General features: G+C 41.9%; 1 protein-coding gene across 1 annotated transcript in view; it reads left to right on the top strand.

Moving 5' to 3' along the window:
• The window catches only part of lyrm4b (LYR motif containing 4), a gene marked incomplete at its 5' end in the record, with an annotated part of 33,339 nt that extends 18,005 nt beyond the window's left edge, over nt 1-15,334 (top strand). Inside the window, one exon of the mRNA XM_083778200.1 lies at nt 14,653-15,334. Coding sequence (XP_083634326.1) covers nt 14,653-14,718 — 66 coding nt within the window. The 3' untranslated portion in view covers nt 14,719-15,334. The remainder of the gene's footprint in view (nt 1-14,652) is intronic.
• Nucleotides 15,335-19,922: the final 4,588 nt, after the last annotated feature.

The following is a 19,922-nucleotide window of genomic DNA, read 5'->3' as shown; positions in this document are numbered from 1 at the left end:
GAGTGTGATGAGCAGGGTTCTCTGTCTCTCTGTCTCTCTCTCTCTCTCTCTCAGTCATTTGTCTGGAAAATAATATTGTGAAAAATCGTATTGTGAACCTCATATCGTGATACGTATCGTATCGTGAGTTGAGTGTATCGTTACCTACTAAGTAATTACTACTACTTATGAAGACCAAATGACCCCATTGGTATAGTAAAATTTGAGAACTAGACATGATTGTGAGGAAGATTATTCTGGTCCTCACAAGATAAATTATTGTTTTACTGTAGTATACAAATGTAACATACCATACCGGTAGTCTTTATATGTTTGTTGATGCTGTTGCACAGCAAGGCACTTAACTGTGTGTGCGCGTGCATGCATGCGTGCCTCATATGCCCTCGCGTCCTCTTTCTTCTGCCCTTGTGTGTGTGTGTGTGTGTGTGTGTGTGTGTGTGTGTGTGTGTGTGTGTGTGTGTGTGTGTGTGTGTGTGTGTGTGTGTGTGTGTGTGTGTGTGTGTGTGTGTGTGTGAGAGAGAATTAGTTGGGGAGTAAAGATGATGGATTGTAGGCTGCAGAGAGAGTTACTGTTAGAGAGAGAGAGGTAAGAGAGACAGTGGAAACCCATGATATCCATGTGGGCCCTGATCCAGATAAAGTTGGGAACCCCACTTCAACTCTATACTTGGTTGAGCGGTGTCCCTCAGGGCTCTATGTTAAGTGGCTTTTCTGTTTTCATTCCACACTTAATGATCAGCTATTTTCCCACAAAGGTTTTCCTGAAGTGCGGATGCTGGGGTTAAAGTGGTTAAAAACATGTTGTGGGGGTTAATGTGACTCATCATATTCCACATTGATGCTGCAGGGGAGGAGGAATCATCCAATAAAGTTTGCTGTGAATTTGGTCCGTCTGTGCCTCTGGCCAGTGGCTACACATAAATGAAACCATAATGTTGGCTTTTATATGAAGGGAACTATTAACCTGCCACAAGCAACAATGTAATAACACACTAAAACAAATACTCTGCCGTAGTGTTAATGTGTGTGGAGGTTGCAGTCAGTGTGTGTGTGTTGTGTGTGTGTGTGTGTGTGTGTGTGTGTGTGTGTGTGTGTGTGTGTGTGTGTGTGTGTGTGTGTGTGTGTGTGTTATCGTTATAGTTATTGTGTGTTTATATTTTTTATAGTTGTGGGGCTCTATTTTTTGTCCATGCTAAACTACTTTGGCTTTTTCTTTTTATGTCACCATTTTGAAAATGTCTATATAAAATGCTATCTAAATTACATATAATTTGAGCCTTTGCATACGCCTGTAAGGTTGTCGAGGTTAGTGAAAGTGCTATGTCAAGTGCCACGGGCTAAGATGGAGACTGAAGACTACGGTGGAAGATTGGGAGTGAGTCTACAGTTCTGATTGCAACGGGAAGTGCTTTACATAGTTTTGGAGCCAGACAGGAGAAGAGTCTGGGACGGACGTGTCGAGTGTTGTTGTCCTGGCTGTTTTACTGAAGGTTCTGCCAGCCTCTCTGTGTTGGCTGATCTGAGCGAGACTTTGAAGATATGGGGGTGGGTGCCATATCTTTGGTTGCTTTGTGGGCCAGCATCAGTGTTTTGTACTTTTGTTCTCTTCGTGGGCAGCAACCGGGAGCCAATGGAGGGAGAAGGGGGGAGACATGTGAGTGTTGGTTGGTGGTTTAGAGTTGGCTGGTTGAAATCCAAACATGCTGTAGCATTCTGGATTCAACATTAGTAGCTCTCTCCAGAATACAGGAATTTCCTCTCACTACCCCACAGCTCCCCCCCCCCTCTCTACAGAGAGAGAGAGAGAGAGACGTTCCATTGGTTTTCAAGATTACGACCGGACAAACACACACGTCTGCACTTTTGCGAGCACTACTAATGTCGATAATGAACTTCAAGAAAGGAACAATACAATTTTGGATGCATCTTAAATCAAGTTCCCAAGATGCACTGCACTTTGAACACTGCAAACCCACCAGCTCAACCCTGTACAGACACTACAGGTAGCTTCTAATGAGACATGCCAACTAAATCCTGCTTTTCAAACCTTGTCATGTCAAGGACCCCCAAATCAATATTTATTTATTTCTATTTGTCAGGTGAAACCTGACTAGTGACTACTCATGAAAGTTAGACGACAAGATCGCCACCTAGTCGTGATTGGCTGCTTCTAGCCAATGGGACAGCAAAGCGGCCTCTGGGCAATGGGAAGGGGAGAGGCAAATATGCCTGGCAGCCACACAGGCTGCAGACAGACAGTGCAGAGCAACGCAGCAAATGTTCGAACGTCACTCGATATTACTTCAAACCAAACGCGACTGAAACAGCGCAGCGCAACCAATGCAAAACAAGCAACGGCCGCGAGGTTGTGACACACAAACATACACGTTACTAAAACCAGTAAGACGCCTTAAAGGTATATTCAGTGATTTCACTCAAAAAACCTTAGGTTTTGTTTTTGGCTGTGGGACCCAGCCTTTCGTCCAATCAGGATAGAGAGTCAAAAACGAAACCTAAGGTTTTTTGACCCCCAGGGGTTAACTGGGGACAGGGTGGAACTCCTTATATGGCCAGCACACTCTATAGTAGGGAGGATTATCACAACAAAACAAAAAAATAAGTGATATTTTAATTAAGTGAAATCACTGAATATACCTTTAAGGCGAGTAGCGACCACAGGGTTGAGACACTCTACCGGAATAATGTCACTTAATTATGTTTTTTAATGGAAACGAACCCCCTGGAGCTTTTTGTGTTATCAGCATAACTTTTGACCAATACCTTACCTGTACTGTAAACAAACTTGTTAATACAAGTATTCAATCAGTCAAACAAACAGAAATGTCAGCTTTTCATGAAACGGACTCACTAAAGAACACCTCAGATGGATTGATGGATTATCTCCTACATCAACTAACTAAATATCTCTACTAACTACATTTTCCATAACATTGTTTCATTTTAAACCAACTAAATAACGCCCAACATTGTTTTTCCTCGGTTCAACTAACTCAAATGACTAATAGTTCCATGACAGACTATCATGGTTTTAGAATCACAAATCAAATGAAACCAAAGAGACCCATCTGGAACATTACAACACTTACGCCAAAGCATTGAAGAAATCTCATTACCATCTGGGCCCTGAAAACGAATATCAGCAACAGTCTGGTGGAAACCTTGTATGTCAAACTACTTCATCAAAATATTGTCAAAAGGAACCTTTGTTCCAAAGGATCCAAATTTGTATATAATTTAGTCATGAGCTCTTGTTAATGCATTCCTATGGGTCAATATTCATAAAAACCCGTAGCCACGTTCACTTACACTTTACAATGTTTAACATTGTGTGACATGTACTATGATAAAGTAGGACATTGGCCCTCTGACCGATTTCCACCCCTCAGGGGGTGTTTGTGCCCTGGGGCCACTCTGCCAAACAACCCTCAGGCGGTGTTTTTCGTTTTTTATGATTCTGTATATATATATCCTTTATATAACTCTCTACGAGATATTTAGCGAAAATATCAACTACATTACCCAGAAAACCTGTGTCGCGTCACGTGACACACGTATTTTTCCTATTGGACGCCCATGACACATGACACCCCCGTCAGGCTCCCTGCCTGCAGAGCCTGCCAGTGGCTGAAGCCGGACAAAGGAATCAGTCAGACGACCGCGTCTCAGCAAAAAATAATAATATATATAATATATATTTTTTAGTAAGTAGCAAGTAGTAATGATCCATCCGTGTCTACTTTTATCAAAAGAAAACTTTCTATCTTGTTCCAGTTAGGGGCTATTGGCAGTTTTAGCTGGATTGGTCAGTTTGGTCATGACTGACCATGCTATTTATAGATGGCAAAATATCTACAGTGGTACATGTGGGAAACTTTTTATTTTTTTATTATTGAACTAGACAACTCACCCTTTAAAATGAGAGATGTCATAGGTATGTACCCCCAGTAGAGAAAAAAGTTATTTCGAAAATAAAACTTCAAACAGCCATAACTTTTTTTGTTGTCCTAGAAACACTAAACGGGGGAAATGCAGGCTCTTTTAAATGGCTTCCAACAAAAAACTAAACATTGTATCAACTCATTTTTTTCCTGGAAGCAGACAAGTCGAGCTTTCTCTGAAGGTCTTTTGTTGTCGCACAGTCACAACAGAGAATGTTCAATAAATCATTCAAAAACGCCTTTCTGCCATAAAGAATCTTAACAACTCCAATGAAATCAGCTGATCTGTCAAAGAGTTTTAAGAATGGAGATACAAGGTTTCTGGACGACGGCATCAGGAGAATTTCTCCTTTGTCAGAGATATAATGCACAGAGTATAGAGGCCCAGCAGCACACCCTTGTGGATGCTCCATCATTGCGCGTGCGTGTGTGTCCATTAGTTTGAAGTGAACTGTGATTTTATTGGCTCTTATGTAAAGGTATCTCTCCCTCCCCCCCTCTACTCCCCCTTCCCTCAACAATGTTTATTGATTTTCTCCTCGACTACTTGAAATCATCGCGTCTCATTTTCCATGGCCTCAGCACATGTGTTGAGTAAGAGTTTAGTTTAGACGCCAGTGTAGTGCCTAACACAATTGTATGGGTTTTTAGATGGAAATGTAATAAAAAATAAGAGGCCAATTTGTCTGTGCGACTATAGACCAGAGCAGCACAATGAACTAGAACTCGATGCCAGAATGTTTGGGTCTGTTGCCCATCCCAATTTTTAAGACTTGGTGGTTCTCAAACATTTTCATGTCAAGGACCCCCCAAATTCATATGTACTTGGCCACCGACTGCCATCTGAAAAGATGTTGTGCCAGGGACCCCCATACAAGATTTGTGTTGTTAAAATCTTTCAAATCAACAAGCTCACAATAAATAAACTTTGAACTTTTGTTGACTAGGGCCCAAACCACACCAATGCAACTCCTTGAAACAAAACAGACCACACCAATGCAACTCCTTGAAACAAAACAGACCACACCAATGCAACTCCTTGAAACAAAACAGACCACACCAATGCAACTCCTTGAAACAAAACAGACCACACCAATGCAACTCCTTGAAACAAAACAGACCACACCAATGCAACTCCTTGAAACAAAACAAACCACACCAATGCAACTCCTTGCAACATGCCATTAGGAATAATGGTTGCAAGTAGTTGCATGTTGCAAGGAGTTGCATGGTGAGTGACCCTCTGGTGTGGTTAGTGCTCGACTAAGGTTTTTCAGAAGACTAAATAGGACTAAGACTAAATGGTGTTATTCATAAAAGACTAAGACTAAATCAAAATATTGGGGGGGGGGAAATGAACACTGCTTTGAACTTTATGTAAATGTGCTGATCTAGAAGTTATCAAAGCAAAATAAAAAAACATGACCAGCATAACATAATTTTGATCATATTGACATCAAAACTGGATGTACTGAAATGTTAACAGTTTAATATTGATCTGCTCAGGAGGCACTGCTTGCAACCATTTCTTATTTGAAATGGTGTTGTTTTTGGCAGCAAATTTTGATTTTTGTTTTAGTCCTATAGTCTCTTCAATAGTTTTCATTTAGTTTCAGTCAGATTTTAGTCACCTGGAGTGTTTTAATGTTAGTCTAGTTTTAGTCGACTAAATATCATAAGATTTTAGTCAACTAAATCTACAGTTGATTTAGACGACTAAAATGTATTTTGGCTGGCCTTGATGCCGTGCTGTTTTTACACTTGCTGAAAATAGCCGATCTCGAAATCAAGACTGATTTGTAACTACATATTCTTCAGCAGTTCGGTTATCATTCATAGCATCATATTGTTGCTATCGGGTGGAAAACGTGTACCCCCAAAACTGTTCCTTTTTTAAAAATCATTATACAAAAAAGAAACATAAACAAATGTGACACGCTGACAGCTTGCAGATCTGCTATTTTCACTACTGAAATATAGAGATACAAGGTTTCTGCACCCGACAGCAACGATATACTAGGTATTTTCAACCTGATCCAGAAAAGATTTGGGGAAACTGCTCTTGGCTAGCCTAGTACTAGTATACATCACACACCACACCCAGCCAGGCAGGCTGCATGCTAGCCCATTCTGACCTGAGATCAGATTCTAAAAATGTCTTCTACATCCTGACAGTTTTCTGAAAAAGCTATGTGTCTATGTCAGTCGTTCTTCGATTTTTCAAAAATAGCAGACCTACAAGCGCTTGTAGATCTGCTATTTTCCAATAGCTAAAGCATTACATGATGCTAACACCAAAAGGGGTTCCCGCCCAAAATGGGCTAGTGCAGCTTCACTAGTGGCACAGTGCCAGTAGTGCGGCTTCATTCATAAATGTGTGCTTTTCATTAATATTTCATGGTTAAGAGAAAAACAAACTCTCTATGATTCCAGAGGCTGGATGGAGCTCACTGTTTAAACCCATTACAATCTGAGGCCGTTTCTACAAATGCCTTCTAAAAAAATCGATAATTCTCACACTTTTCTTTTTTCAAAATGTTAAAAAAATGCTCGCAGCGCAGCACGAAGTGACTCGCTGTGAGCTTGTACAGTACATCTGCTATTTTTGAATAGCCAACACAAAAACTCTAAAATGACATGGATGCTTTCCCTGTTTTAATGGATTAAATAAATTATATAACGGTGATAAAACTCTCCACACAGATAGAGTCTTAGAAATACACACATCAAATGCCAGACGGTAACATCTCATAGACTCACAGTGGCATTATAAATGACATTTCATGTCCTACAAATCTGTCCTATTTTGCTTTGGTGGCAAAAAAGGTAGCTTAAGTTAGCCGCCCAAAGGTTCCCTCTGCAGGTGATCGCTTCTAAAGGGTATATGGGTAACATTTTATGTGAAAATGAATAATAAATTAAATTATCCATTCACAGAGCTTTTAAAGGTGTGTGGAATAAAAGTATTGCCCCCACAGGTTGTGAGCTTGTTGATTGGCCATAGCTTGTTGATTAAATGGCCAATCAACAAGCTCACAACCTGTGCTTGCCATTTTAGAATGGCAGTGTGCGTTCGTGTGTGCGTGTGTTAACAAACGGTATGTTTTGGTAACATGCGTTGCAATGTTATTAGATATGACGTCATGCTACTGTTAACCACACACTGGCATAATGACACACACCCAACCACATGCTGATACACGCACGCGGAGACACACACAGGGGTTACTGCGGCAACCATGACAGCAATAATAAAAGGTGTGTGTGTGTGTGTGTGTGTGTGTGTGTGTGTGTGTGTGTGTGTGTGTGTGTGTGTGTGTGTGTGTGTGTGTGTGTGTGTGTGTGGTCACAATAGACACGATAGATCTGGAACATTTTCACAGTCCTGGCATAAGGGGGAAAATCTTCACTCCCATACTGTATCAGTATCTACACACACACACACAGTATGAGAATATAAATATGCATAAATAAATGAATACAATTAGGTCAATGTGCATGTGAACCGAGTGCTTTCCAATTTAATTAGTTTCTTAGCAACAAGAGGGCTGTATTTTCCTCACACTGTGTCCACCAAAGAGTTAACTCTCACACCTCTCTCTGCGTGCGTGCGTGTGCAGTGGTATCTAACTCTCTCCCTAAAAAAACTGCAGTTTGAATCATTGGCTTCCCCCTCTGGAGGCGACTGAATGGACCATGTCCTGTCCAGTGATTTTGTTACGATCCGATTCTTCATACCTGCAACGTACACCCAGTGGTGTAAAGTAACAAAGTACATTTACTTAAGTACAATTTTGAGGTATTTGTACTTTACCTGAGTATTTCCACTACTCCACTACATTAATTTGAGAAAACATAGTACTTTGATTATTACAATACATTAACGACTTCAACCCTATATACATTGCGGGCATTTAAAAATAGCCAATCTACAAGCTGCGACGCATTGTGAGCTTGTAGATCTGCCTTTTTCAGAAGATTTGTAGACATTTTTAAACTTGAATTGAGACATTCTGCATAATGAGTACTATATACTTTTGATACTTTAAGTACATTTTAATGCCAATGCTTTTGTACTTTTACTCGAGTCCGTTTTGAATTCTGGACTTTTACCTGTAATAGAGTATTTCTATATTGCAGTATTGATACTTTTACTTAGTAAAGTAAAAGTAAAACATTTTGAGTACGTTTTCCACCACTGCGTATGCCACCATTGGCACGTTCCACCAATGGGTTTCTGTGGCTGATGACGTGTAGTTATGCCCTCTCTAGGACCGCATCAGAAGAACTGTGAAACGAGTTGATCGCAAGTCTAGTCTCTGGGAGGCGGACCCTTTAAGCTTTGTTGTACGACAGTGTCCCATCGTGGAGAAACAGACGATCTACAAGCCCACAGCGCATTGCGTCCGCGATGCGTTGCAGGCTTTTAGACGGGCTCTCACGCCATAAGCGAGCTACTTGCAAGGCTCTCAGACTCTGAGAGCCAGAAGTCTATCACCCGATCCGCAGTGCCAGCGATGCGATGCGAGCGAACGATGAAATCTCATTAGAATCCAGAATCCAGTTTTTTCAATGAGACTTTACTGACGTACGGTACCGATATAGTCGCTCACAGAGTCTCTATTTGAGCGAGGTTTCGCGGCCCGCAAACACTTTCATTGGTTGAGATCTGAAAGCTACTATTTATTGGTTATTTGTAGGGATGTCCCGATCACGTTTTTTTGCTCCCGATCCGATTCCGATCATTTGATTTTGAGAATCTGCAGATACTAGGGGTGCACGATTATGAAATTATGACCGATTACTGATCACCGATCATATGCAGGTGTGTGACCGAGAGAGTGCTCTATACTTCTCAGTACAGCAGTCTGTGACCGAGAGTGCATATACAGTATATCGGTGAAAATAATCGTGAGTTATTTTGAGATCGGATTGATACCGATACGGCATAAATGGGCCGATATCGTCCGATTATATCGTGCACCTTTAGCAGATACCGTTTTTCCCCGATCCGATATTAATATTTTTATAGAAGACTTATGCCATATCACGATAGTACAGTCTAATATCATGATATGGATGTAATAGGGATGTCCCGATCACGTTTTTTTGCTCCCAATCCGATTCCAATCATTCGAAAATGATGTGAACGGTCCCGATTTCCGATCACGTGATCGGATTGGCAATGACCGACGCTCCATATTATCAGGACAGGTTTTTGCACAATATCGCCGTGGGAACGCTCGCTCCTTGCCTACGTGTGTAGATGAGGTGTTATACCTGTAGTCAGTGTTCATCTGTGCTTTACACACTTTGTCTATATATCGCTCTCTCTCCCCTCCTCTCTGTCTCTCTCTCTCACTTACCTCTGTCTGTCTGTCTGCCTGCCTGTCTGTCTCTCTGTATCTCTCAAAGGGTTGATGATGGATGGATAGAGGGAGATAAGGTTTCACACTTTCACAGACGGATAACGCAGGAAGATGGAGTGAAACTGAGTCAAACGAGTTGTGTGTGTGTGTGTGTGTGTGTGTGTGTGTGTGACCTTGATAATCACCTCCATAAGACAGTAAATGATCTCTCTTAACGATCCTGTCTCCACTCTGACGTCTGATTGGCCGCAACCCCAGGAGGACGGCCTTGCCCACACACACCACACCCTCAACCAATCGGCTGTCCCCGATTGACTCGGCAGTGACAAATCGGATGCTGTAAAGAAACCCCTACCGGCACCAAACACACACATGCACACGTGCACAACCGTGAGTGCACGCCTGCACACACATACACTGCAGAAAACAAAACTAATGAGTGGAGTCCACTGAAAGTTTTAGTTGTCTGCCTGGCTTTACAAAAAAAGTCCCTGGCACAAAGTACTTTCAGATGGGGTTCCGCAGCAGAATACATTTAAATTGACCATTAAATATATACTGTATGTGTATTAAAAATGACATTTACTTACACTGTATCACGCACGCACATGTGCACGCACGCTGTGTGTGTGTGTGTGTGTGTGTGCATGCGTGCCGGTATAAGGCTTTAAACCAGATAGAGAGAGAGAGAGAGAGACAGCGATAGAACGAGCATATAGAATCACACAGAGGATAGTTTGCTGTTCGGCAGCATCACTGCCGCAACAATTTACATGAGACACGCCCCCCCCTGGCTGCCAATTGGTCCAGAGGGGACACCCACCTCCTCTTGGCCACGCCTCCCCCCCACGCACGCACTCGGGGCCAATCGACAAGTCACGATGCGGGGATGTACCTACTGAGAGAGAAAGAGAGAGAGATGTGGGGGGGTAGAGGGAGGTATGGTGTGCGTCTGTTCGAGTGAAAGAGAATGGTTTGTGTGACAGAGATGGAGAGAATGAGGTGAGGGAAGGAGAGAGAGAGAGATTTGAACAGGCATGTATTGCCCCCTTGTGGACGTGCAATGATATGGCCACAAACACACACACACATGGTTTCTTAACCACTTCAACCCCACATAGTTGAGCAGAGTCCCTCAGGAATCTATAGTATACTAGTGTTTTTTTCAGTTTTATGTTATCGTAGAGAAACTTAGCCGATCGATACGCTGACTTGCTTTTTTCCCCCTACAAAACCTTTCCCCACAATCTCCATGCAGGGAGTTGAAGCCATTTAGACCTGAGACAGATTCTGAAAAAAAGGTGTCTAAATGTTTCTATGTCAAAAAAGGCGTCTAAATGTTTCTATGTCAGTGGTTCTCAAGCTATTTCATGTCAAGGACCCCTTGACATGAAGGGGGGAGTTGCTAAATGCACCCGAGAGCCGACACCAGACGGTCCTATATGCTATGGTGCTAAAAATAGCCTGTGGCTTGATGTCTTTTTCGACAACGAACGCGTGAACATGTACATGGTTAAATCATTTGAGAAAGTATAAAGATAACGGCACTGCAGCCGGCTTGGGACATGGGCACACGTTTAGCTGTGTATTTAAACTTTTTTGGTGTTTATCGTATCTTTCATGTTGCCTGTAAGCGGCAGCGCAATCTGCACAGCCATATCATTTTGCTTCAAAGATTAGATAGTTTAGAAAACTGTTGGAGTAGCCTATAGTGTAGGATAGGCTGCTCACCACACGCCTTATATTGTATGCCATGGGCCTCCATATTTATATTGTTAAAATGTATACAAAATATTACAAATTTGTAAAAAGAAAAAGATACAAAGAAATAAATAGCCAATGCTGAATGTATATGTTACCGTTCCGGTATATTTTGATGCTATATTAACTATATCTTTATTGGGGACTCCCTGGAACCCCCTCAAGGTCACCCTGGGATCCCCAGACCAGAAGCTCCAAATGTCTTCACCAAAATCTCTCTCTCTATCTTTGAACATTTTTGAATATATTTGAATCATTTTTTTAAATAATGCATAGAAGGGGGCCTCCAGTTAGTATGGGGTCCCTGGCACGAAATATTTTCAGATGGGGGGGTTGAGAATCAATGCATTGGGGTATATGAAATACCCCAAAGTCCCCAAATATTTGCAAACCCAACATGCGTGCATGTGTGGCGTGTACCGTGTATATACTGAAGTCCCGGCTTTAAAAGTAAAGTTAAATGCACACACGCACGCGCACACACACACACACACACACACACACTGCTTTCTCTGTCTGTCCTTGACTTGACTCTTGTCTTTCTAACTTCCTTAGAGACACACACAGTCCCTAAGAACCCATGGGGGGCAGAGTAGCAGTTGGAAGGGCACACAATCTTTCTCTGCAGTGTCTTGTAATTGAGGTGTGTGTGCGTGCGTGCGTGCACGTACCCGTGGTGTGCATGTTGGCACGGTGAAGGACTCTTTGCCAGTCGGCACTTTCTAACCTGTTGAAACTCCCAGAGGTGTTTCTCTCTCTCTCTGTCTATTTGCTGATGTTAGCAGAGAGGGGTCTCCGAGGAGAGGGGGCGAATGGAGAGTTCAAGAAAGGAGGGATTGAAACGGAGGTAGGGAGAAAAAGAAGGGATGGATCAGAGTTGGGGAAAGAACGAGAGGATTGGATTGCAGGTAGAGAGAAAAGGGATGGAGGTTGAGAGGAAAACCTGGAGGCAGAGAAAGAGAGAAATGAGTGATGGATGGAAGGTAGTGAAACAGATAGAATGGGTAGAAACTAGAAAGAGAAAGAAGTGAAGGAGGGAGGATGGATAGGTGATGGTGGAGGAAGAACAGATGGATGGAGAGATTTTGGTGAAAGAGGAAAAGATGATGTGTCATTGTCATTGAGGAAACCTGCTGTCTGTCTTTCTCCTCACAGTAGGACGCAGCAATACAAACTGGCACATTGAAAACCCTGTGTGTGTGTGTGTGTGTGTGTGTGTGTGTGTGTGTGTGTGTGTGTGTGTGTGTGTGTGTGTGTGTGTGTGTGTGTGTGTGTGTGTGTGTGTGTGTGTGTGTGTGTGTGTGTGTGTGTGTGTGTGTGTGTGTGTGTGTGTGTGTGTGTGTGTGTGTGTGTGTGTGTGTGTGTGTGTGTGTGTGTGTGTGTGTCTCTCCTGACCTTGTATGCCTGCGTGACATCATTCATACATCTGTCTGCAACTTACCTGTTCATGCGTTATGCTCTGTGTGTGCTTGCGTGCGTGTGTACATTTGTGTGTGTTAATGTTCTGACTGAAGGGCCTCACACACCTTCTGCGAACATCGCGCATCAAAACAGCCGCCTTATTTTCAATGAACCTAACGCACACCGGCGGTGTCCGACGCGCGTTCACCCCTCGCCTGACGCTCTGATACGCCACCGTTCTATTTTCCAGGCGTTGCCGCGTCGATACGCACCCGGTGTGTGTTGGGCTTAACACTACCTACTCCAAGCATCATGTTTGACACGGTTACGTTGGTGTTCGTTCGTTAATCCCTTGGGAAGCCAGGGCAAATAAACGCTGAAATTGTGATGTTATTCTCAAAAAGCAGCCTTTATTTTACCTCGGATAGGCTCATAGCCTGATCAAACCTGATCAAACCCTACAACAAATCACTGATTGGATTCTTTTGAGCCAGCTCCTAATTTGGATGTCAACATGTGTTGACTTTTTGATGGCATAGAAAGCTCTCCTTGCTTTCTCTTTCTGTTCATTAATAGCCAAATTAAACTTTCCAGTGGAACTGATCTTCAGCCCTAGGTATGTATAATTGTTTGTTTGTTGGATTTTTGTTATTCCTAGGGTGAAGTTGTACTTTCTTCCCTGACTTGTGGACCTTTTTTGGAATATTACTACTTTGGTAAATCAAATCAAATCAATCTCTCTCTCTCTCTCTCTCTCTCTCTCTCTCTCTCTACACCAACATCCAAAATAAATGCACATCCATACCTCAAGCAAATACCTGGTTACCGACTAGTTAATGTAGGCTAGAACAACAAAGAATAAATGTATGCTTTGTAAAATGATCTGAAATAAGGTCATAATAAATAATTTGAAAAAATATTAAATATTTTAACAATTGCTACAGTGTACATTGTATGTAGATGGCCAGTCATTATGGCATGCAGACATTAAGTTGAAAAGGGTAAATAAATGATGTTCTGATAATGATATATTGCGTGTACGGTGTACCATGCATGATCATTTGAGGCTGCCCAGACATTGAGGTGCCCAGGCCCCAGACTTAAAGTATCAGGTGCCCACTCTTCCTCCAACCTGCAAGCACTGAAAGAGGCCTCAACAGGCATTGATGTGCCCGCTTGACACCTCCAGTGTGGCTTGGGGATGTTGTGTAAACAATGGCTGACACGAGTGTCTGTCACTCAGTGTGCCAGGGTCTTATCTGGTTGCATGCAGAGACAGGTCTGGCATTGAGGGAAGCGAGATGACAGTGTGACACTCCACACACTACACCTACTGTAAGCATAGTGTCACTTGTTAGGCAGCAACCTTGTATCTCCACAACAAAAAAAGTGTCTTATATTCTCGTAAATGAATGCAGTACTCCATCGTACTACAGTCAGTGGCTCGCAAAAGTAGCACAAATGGCTGATCTACAAGCTCACAATGCGCCCGAAACCGTGCATCCGAGAGTAAAAATATACGCACCTCTTCGTCTTCACACAGCTCCAGTAGCCAATGGCACTGGTCACCGATGTTGGCCCTGCAGTTCCGCCTCTTGTGTTGAAAAACGCCACTGATATCTGGATGATTGGTGTAATGTAATACATCTTCGATTTTCACTGATGTTTTGGTGTGTCAGAATCGCAGAACACATTGGGGCTGATCAATGGGCTATATGCACACGGAATAACTCTTCCTACTTCCGGGCCGCTTCCATAGTTCCTTCACAGGTGTTATCGATGATGCTAATTAAGGCTCTGGCGGTAATAAGAGACTCACCGCTCACCCAAACACATCGGTTTAATCTGTTTTAATTACTAACCACCGTTTCGGTGTTCACCTTATCACCTAAAACCACCTCCATGAACGTCCTGGAACGTACTGCAGTTCCAGCTTTGGCCAGTAAGGGGGTAGCGGCAGCTTTAACGTTGACCAGCCGTCCTGTAGGTGTTGGGTGAAATCAGCCCTCGGCTATATCTGTCAAAAATACGGGGAGGAGATGCGGGAAGGGGAAGCCTCGCCCCGTTCTGTGGGCTTGACTTAAATGAGCACTTCACCCATTTTCAAGCTTATCTTCATACTTTACTCAGGTGTAATTCTCTCTCTCTCTCTCTCTCTCTAGGTGTCCATAGGCAAGATGTTCTCCACTCAGAAGAGCATCATAGAGAAGGACGAAGAGCTTCGCTGACAGACGGCAGGAAGGAGCTAGGGAGGAGAGGAGAACGACAGGAAGATGATGGTTTGTCCCAGCAAATGACAGACAGGATGCGACATCAGAGACCGTAACACGCTGCACCAACTTTACTCCCTGTCCGGCGCGGAAGTTGTTCCTGACCAGCGTTGTGATTGGCTACAGATGTTGCATTGTGGCTGTTGCAGTTCAGGGTGCATCATTTGTACCACAGACAAGGAAAATACCTGTTTTCTTTACAGGCTGTGAATTTGAATTCTTTATTTTTTGCTTGAATTTCTAATTATTATTGTTTTTTTGCTTACAAAAGGGCCATTCACACCAAGCACTATAACTACTGTATAACAATAACAGCATAATATTATGCATGGATTAAAGTTCTCAGTCGCCACCACTGATTTCAGTCATTTGGATTTCTCTAAAGAATGATTGTACTTGGTTTGCGTGCCGGACACACTGACAATAGCTGATTTACAAGCTCAGAAAGCATCTGAGCCTACAATAATAAGATATTAAACTTAAATTAAGAGTATTTGAATTGATTAAACTAGCAATAGATCATCATCACATGTTCCATAAAACCCTAATGGTCTCAGATATTTCATAAATTTCTAAACGTTTAAAACCTCAATCTGCCATTTCTTCGTATTCATTCAAACACCAACAAATGCAACATGGACCAATTATGTCACACCCTTGACATGGTGATGTCCAACTTTTCTATATCTAAAACATACATAAATAAACATGCAATAAATACATTAACCCACATCAATTATATTAAAACGCTTACTACAGGTATGTAAGGTTTCCTTCAAACATTACTACAACAAAAGCGCAATTTACCAATACGTCACAAGTTCACAACGACGCTTTTTTTCTTTTATTTTTTCCCCCCTTGATTTCTTAATTTTTAAGAAAAGCCAAAGAATTCCCGCTAATCTCAGAACGCCTAGAACTATAATGTGATGTAATGACAATGTGCAGTACAGTATGTTCTGAAAAACATATGCTAAAGCACATTATGGATAATCTCGCTTAACCCATTTTGGGCGGGAACCCGTTTTGGTGTTAGCATTATGTTATGCTTTAGCTATTGAAAAATAGCAGATCTACAAGCTCATAGCGTGCCACCGAGTGGCACGTTACGAGCTTGTAGGTCTGCTATTTTTTTTAAATCGAAGAACGACTGACAGAATCTGATCTCAGGTCAGAATGGGTTAACAAACAACTTTCTGAGGGTCAGTGAGACTGACTGCATCCCAGATTAGTCCGGCAGCCAACAGGCTTTTTTTGTTTAGTGGGAAATTTGGTATATATATTTTTTTTGAATTGGCCTAAAATATTGTCTATAACCATACATTCATGAATCCACTTTCTGACCGGCTGTCGGTATTGACCTTTTTTTTTTAAATAGGGGGATATATGTGACCATACCATTAAAATCCTATATAAGGCAAGATTTTCACATTTTCATTATGCTTTATATGGCATGTGACATGTCAAACTAGGGGGTTATCATGATTCTGAATCTATTCCAAGCATTAGTTTTACACAAAAAAAACATTCCTTGGGCTAAAAACGACCATAACCACTTGACCAAATTGCCCAAAATGTGCTGACCTCATCACATTTGTGATGACTGCTATGGCATAATGTTGGCATAACATTTTGGCTATGGCATAATGACATTTCTACATTTTTGCCTTATATAGGATGTTAATGGTATGGTCACATATGAACCCCTATAAAACAATACCGACAGCCGGTCATGAATGCATGTATATAGACAATATTTTAGGCCAATAAAACTATAAAAACTATACACCAAATGTCCTACTCCATGGCCCCTGCTGCTGGACTAGATGTCCTTCTGATGGATTTAGATTGGCTGTCAGTGTTTCTCTCAACCACATTGTTATACTGTAGTTGTGGTGTGAACTCTGCTATCCGCTTCAGTTAGAATGACGACCATACACGGTATACAGTTATACTCATAGTTATCGTGCTTGGTGTGAACAGCATTTATGTGTATTGTTCATAGACTGGAATATCACCGTATATAATTTCTGATCTAGTTTATTATTTTTGTTTATTTAATTGTTGTTTTCTACAGCCTTAATCTGCTTTGTGTGTATAGAACGATAAAGTAAACGATAAACTGCTGCTCTAGAAGGTTCAGAAGCATTTTGAGGCCTAAAGCTTAAAACGCACAATAAACTGAAAGTCTTGAAAGTCACTGTCAAGATAGACGGATAGATAGATATCCTGTGTAGGTCTGACTGTAGTGTATATTACATTGTCAGTCTGACATGTACATTTCTTCTATATACTGTATACAGTATATTTTATTTACTGATGCATATATTGATTTGCCTATGTCGTACAGATGTATGCATTCTATAATATTAAAGTGTGCTCAAACCTATGAAGGCAGTACAATGTTTCTACTTCATCACTGGTTCTGGGAGCCAGGCGTTGGTTACAAGGTGATGTTTGACAACTTAAGTGTCCCTGGTGGGGCAGCGGTGGCCGAACGGTTTGCGGAGCGGTCTTGATATCGGAAGGTCGCTAGTTCGTATCCCCGGACCGGCACGTTAAAATTACCACAGCTGAAGTGCCCTTGGACAAGGCATTGAACCCCTACCATGAAATGTTCTATGAGCAGGGCCTGACTGTAAACAAGTTCTTGAGCTTAGTCCAGTTACCCTGGGTAAACATAGTACCTTTCCTTTCCTCATTTTGTTCTGATTCGTGTATGTCATTCTGTCTTGATACAGGACTTGACTGACCATTCATTCATATAATTACTGACAATATTGTGTGTTACCTGTTAATAATCCTTTGTTCTAGGTGAAGTTGTCTATTTTGTGTGTTTTACACTCTGCACTACAGTATACTCTCCATAATCCTTTTCCTTCTGTAGTTTATGCCACTGGGGAGACAAAGCGGTACTTATTGCACCAAAACGATTTTTAAAGAAGTGCTGCTTGACTTCCAAGTGGTGTGAACTGCAGACTTATGCAATGCAAGGCAATCAGTCTTTGATGAAAATAAATCACACTCGTGTGAAGTGAGGGGCGCTCTTATCATCATACATCACAGTCCGTGCTCAGCCAATCAGCTGAGCACATTACATGCTCATACACACAACTGTGCATTCCGGGCCCATTCTATGCTCGCTCACTCTCTCTCTCACACACACACACACACAGCTGTGCATAGGACGGGCTAGCGCCCCTCAAAAATATTTAGTGATGAAAGACGGGAGTTCCTTGGATTTATTTTCTTTGCGAGTCTGCAGTCTACTTGAGAGTCAAGCAGCACTTCGTACCTGCGTGTCACCAAAGGGCACTTGTCTATAGAGCCGTTGATCCATGCAGCTCTTCCTTTTATTGAAGGGTACTTCTGGGACTTTGTGTTTATGTACACCATCTTTTAGTTGCACTGCACTCCTGTCGAGATAAGAATTCAGGCTTCAGCGTGATGCCTTAAATGGCCACTAGGGGGTAGTGTTGATGTGCATTTAGGTCGGGCACCTCCACCTTTGAACAACAACCTCTTCTGTACATAAAGGTAACACTGAGATTATTTTTTGAATTTGATTATACATTTTAAATAAAATTAAAGCTTGAGAAAGAGCTATTGCAACAAATAATACAAGAAAAATAAAGGTGTATAAAATAAAATGCAATATGTATAAAGTATAATCAATGTAGCCTATGATTTATATGATCAAAGAAGCAAAGACAGCAAAGTCTTCAGCGTGTGATGATGGGGCTTGCACTTAAACATTCGTAGGTTAAACCTTCAGTTAAATCATGGTGTACATGTACAGGGTGGCTGCCCTGCCAGATCAGTTTGTGACGCTCCATATATGGACACGTTTTGGAGTAGTTGTTGAGGTGATTTGCTGCAAATCGTTACAGTGTTTTCATTCAGGCGCAGGCAAGAAAGAGCTCACTTGGGCAGCCTGCCTTGCGGCTCCACGGTATGGGTAGCTAGCTATATGTTTCTGCTGTGGACCACAGAACATCCAGACATGCAAGGTGCACCGTTGCTCCAATCTGCACCACACTCACACACACTGTTCAGGGGCCTGCCATGACAATACTCACACTATAGGGGGCCCAGGAGCTACGTCAGGGGCCCCCAGCAGGGGCCACAGGCACACTTTTGCTTCAATCCACACCAAACTTGGCACAAACACTGTTCAGGGGTCTGCCATTAAAATAGAACAAAAAACGAACAAACACACTAGCAGTCAAATTAAGTCGGGAGATAAGTTGGTTGGAAGGTGTGATTTTTTGTTGTTGTGCTGAATACACCTGAGAGCCGACACCGACAGTGTACCCGCATGATCATTAGAATGTCTAGAACATGTTTTATTCATTATTGTGAAAGATATCCCCCAAATGTAAATTATTAATTTATTATTATTTTAATAATTATTATAAATGTGCATAACATTTGCAAAATATATATATATATATATATATTATATATATATATTTACATAATTTCCTCTTATAAGTCCTAGTAGTAAGGTTGAAATCTGTTTTTTGTCTGTAATTTTACAGGGTTTTAATGGCTTTTGGGATGAAGGAATTTTTTTAAATGTTATGGTTAGCTTTTGGTACTTTGTACCTCTACCAGAGGTACAAAGTTTATTTGATTTGTTTATACAAAACAAAACAAACAAAAACAACTTTAGTAAGAGAATAACTTAAAAAACTCCAGGGGGTTGGCATCACCATGCAGATGAGGGATCGGGAGGAGGCGTAGCAGTGGAGGAGGTCAGAGAGGGGGCAGCAGTTGTTGTGGGCCTTGTAGGTGGCGAGCAGTATTTTGAAATCTATTGTGTTTGACTGGGAGCCAGAAATGGAGGACTGAATGAAGTGGTCTGCAACTGAATAACACAGACGGGTAGCCGGGGAGCCACAGGCCCAAAAGCTCAATGGTTAAGGATTTACCTGTGATGTCATGACATACTTTTTGTTTGTGTTTTTTCTATTCACTTGGTCATTATGGTCCACAGAATGAAAGGTCTGCTCTGCCGGAAATATCGCAACAAATTGTTATGGCCATTTTTGTATACGCCACCATAGACAACCAATAAGGCAACATTTCATCATACTTAGCATGTGACATGTCAAACTAGGGGGTTTTCATGATTCCGAATCCATTCCAAGCATTAGTTT

This window comes from Protomyctophum parallelum (genome assembly GCF_964188405.1).
Source record: "Protomyctophum parallelum genome assembly, chromosome: 12".
Classification (NCBI taxonomy): Eukaryota; Metazoa; Chordata; class Actinopteri; order Myctophiformes; family Myctophidae; genus Protomyctophum; species Protomyctophum parallelum.
This window is presented reverse-complemented; position numbering and strand designations above follow the sequence as displayed.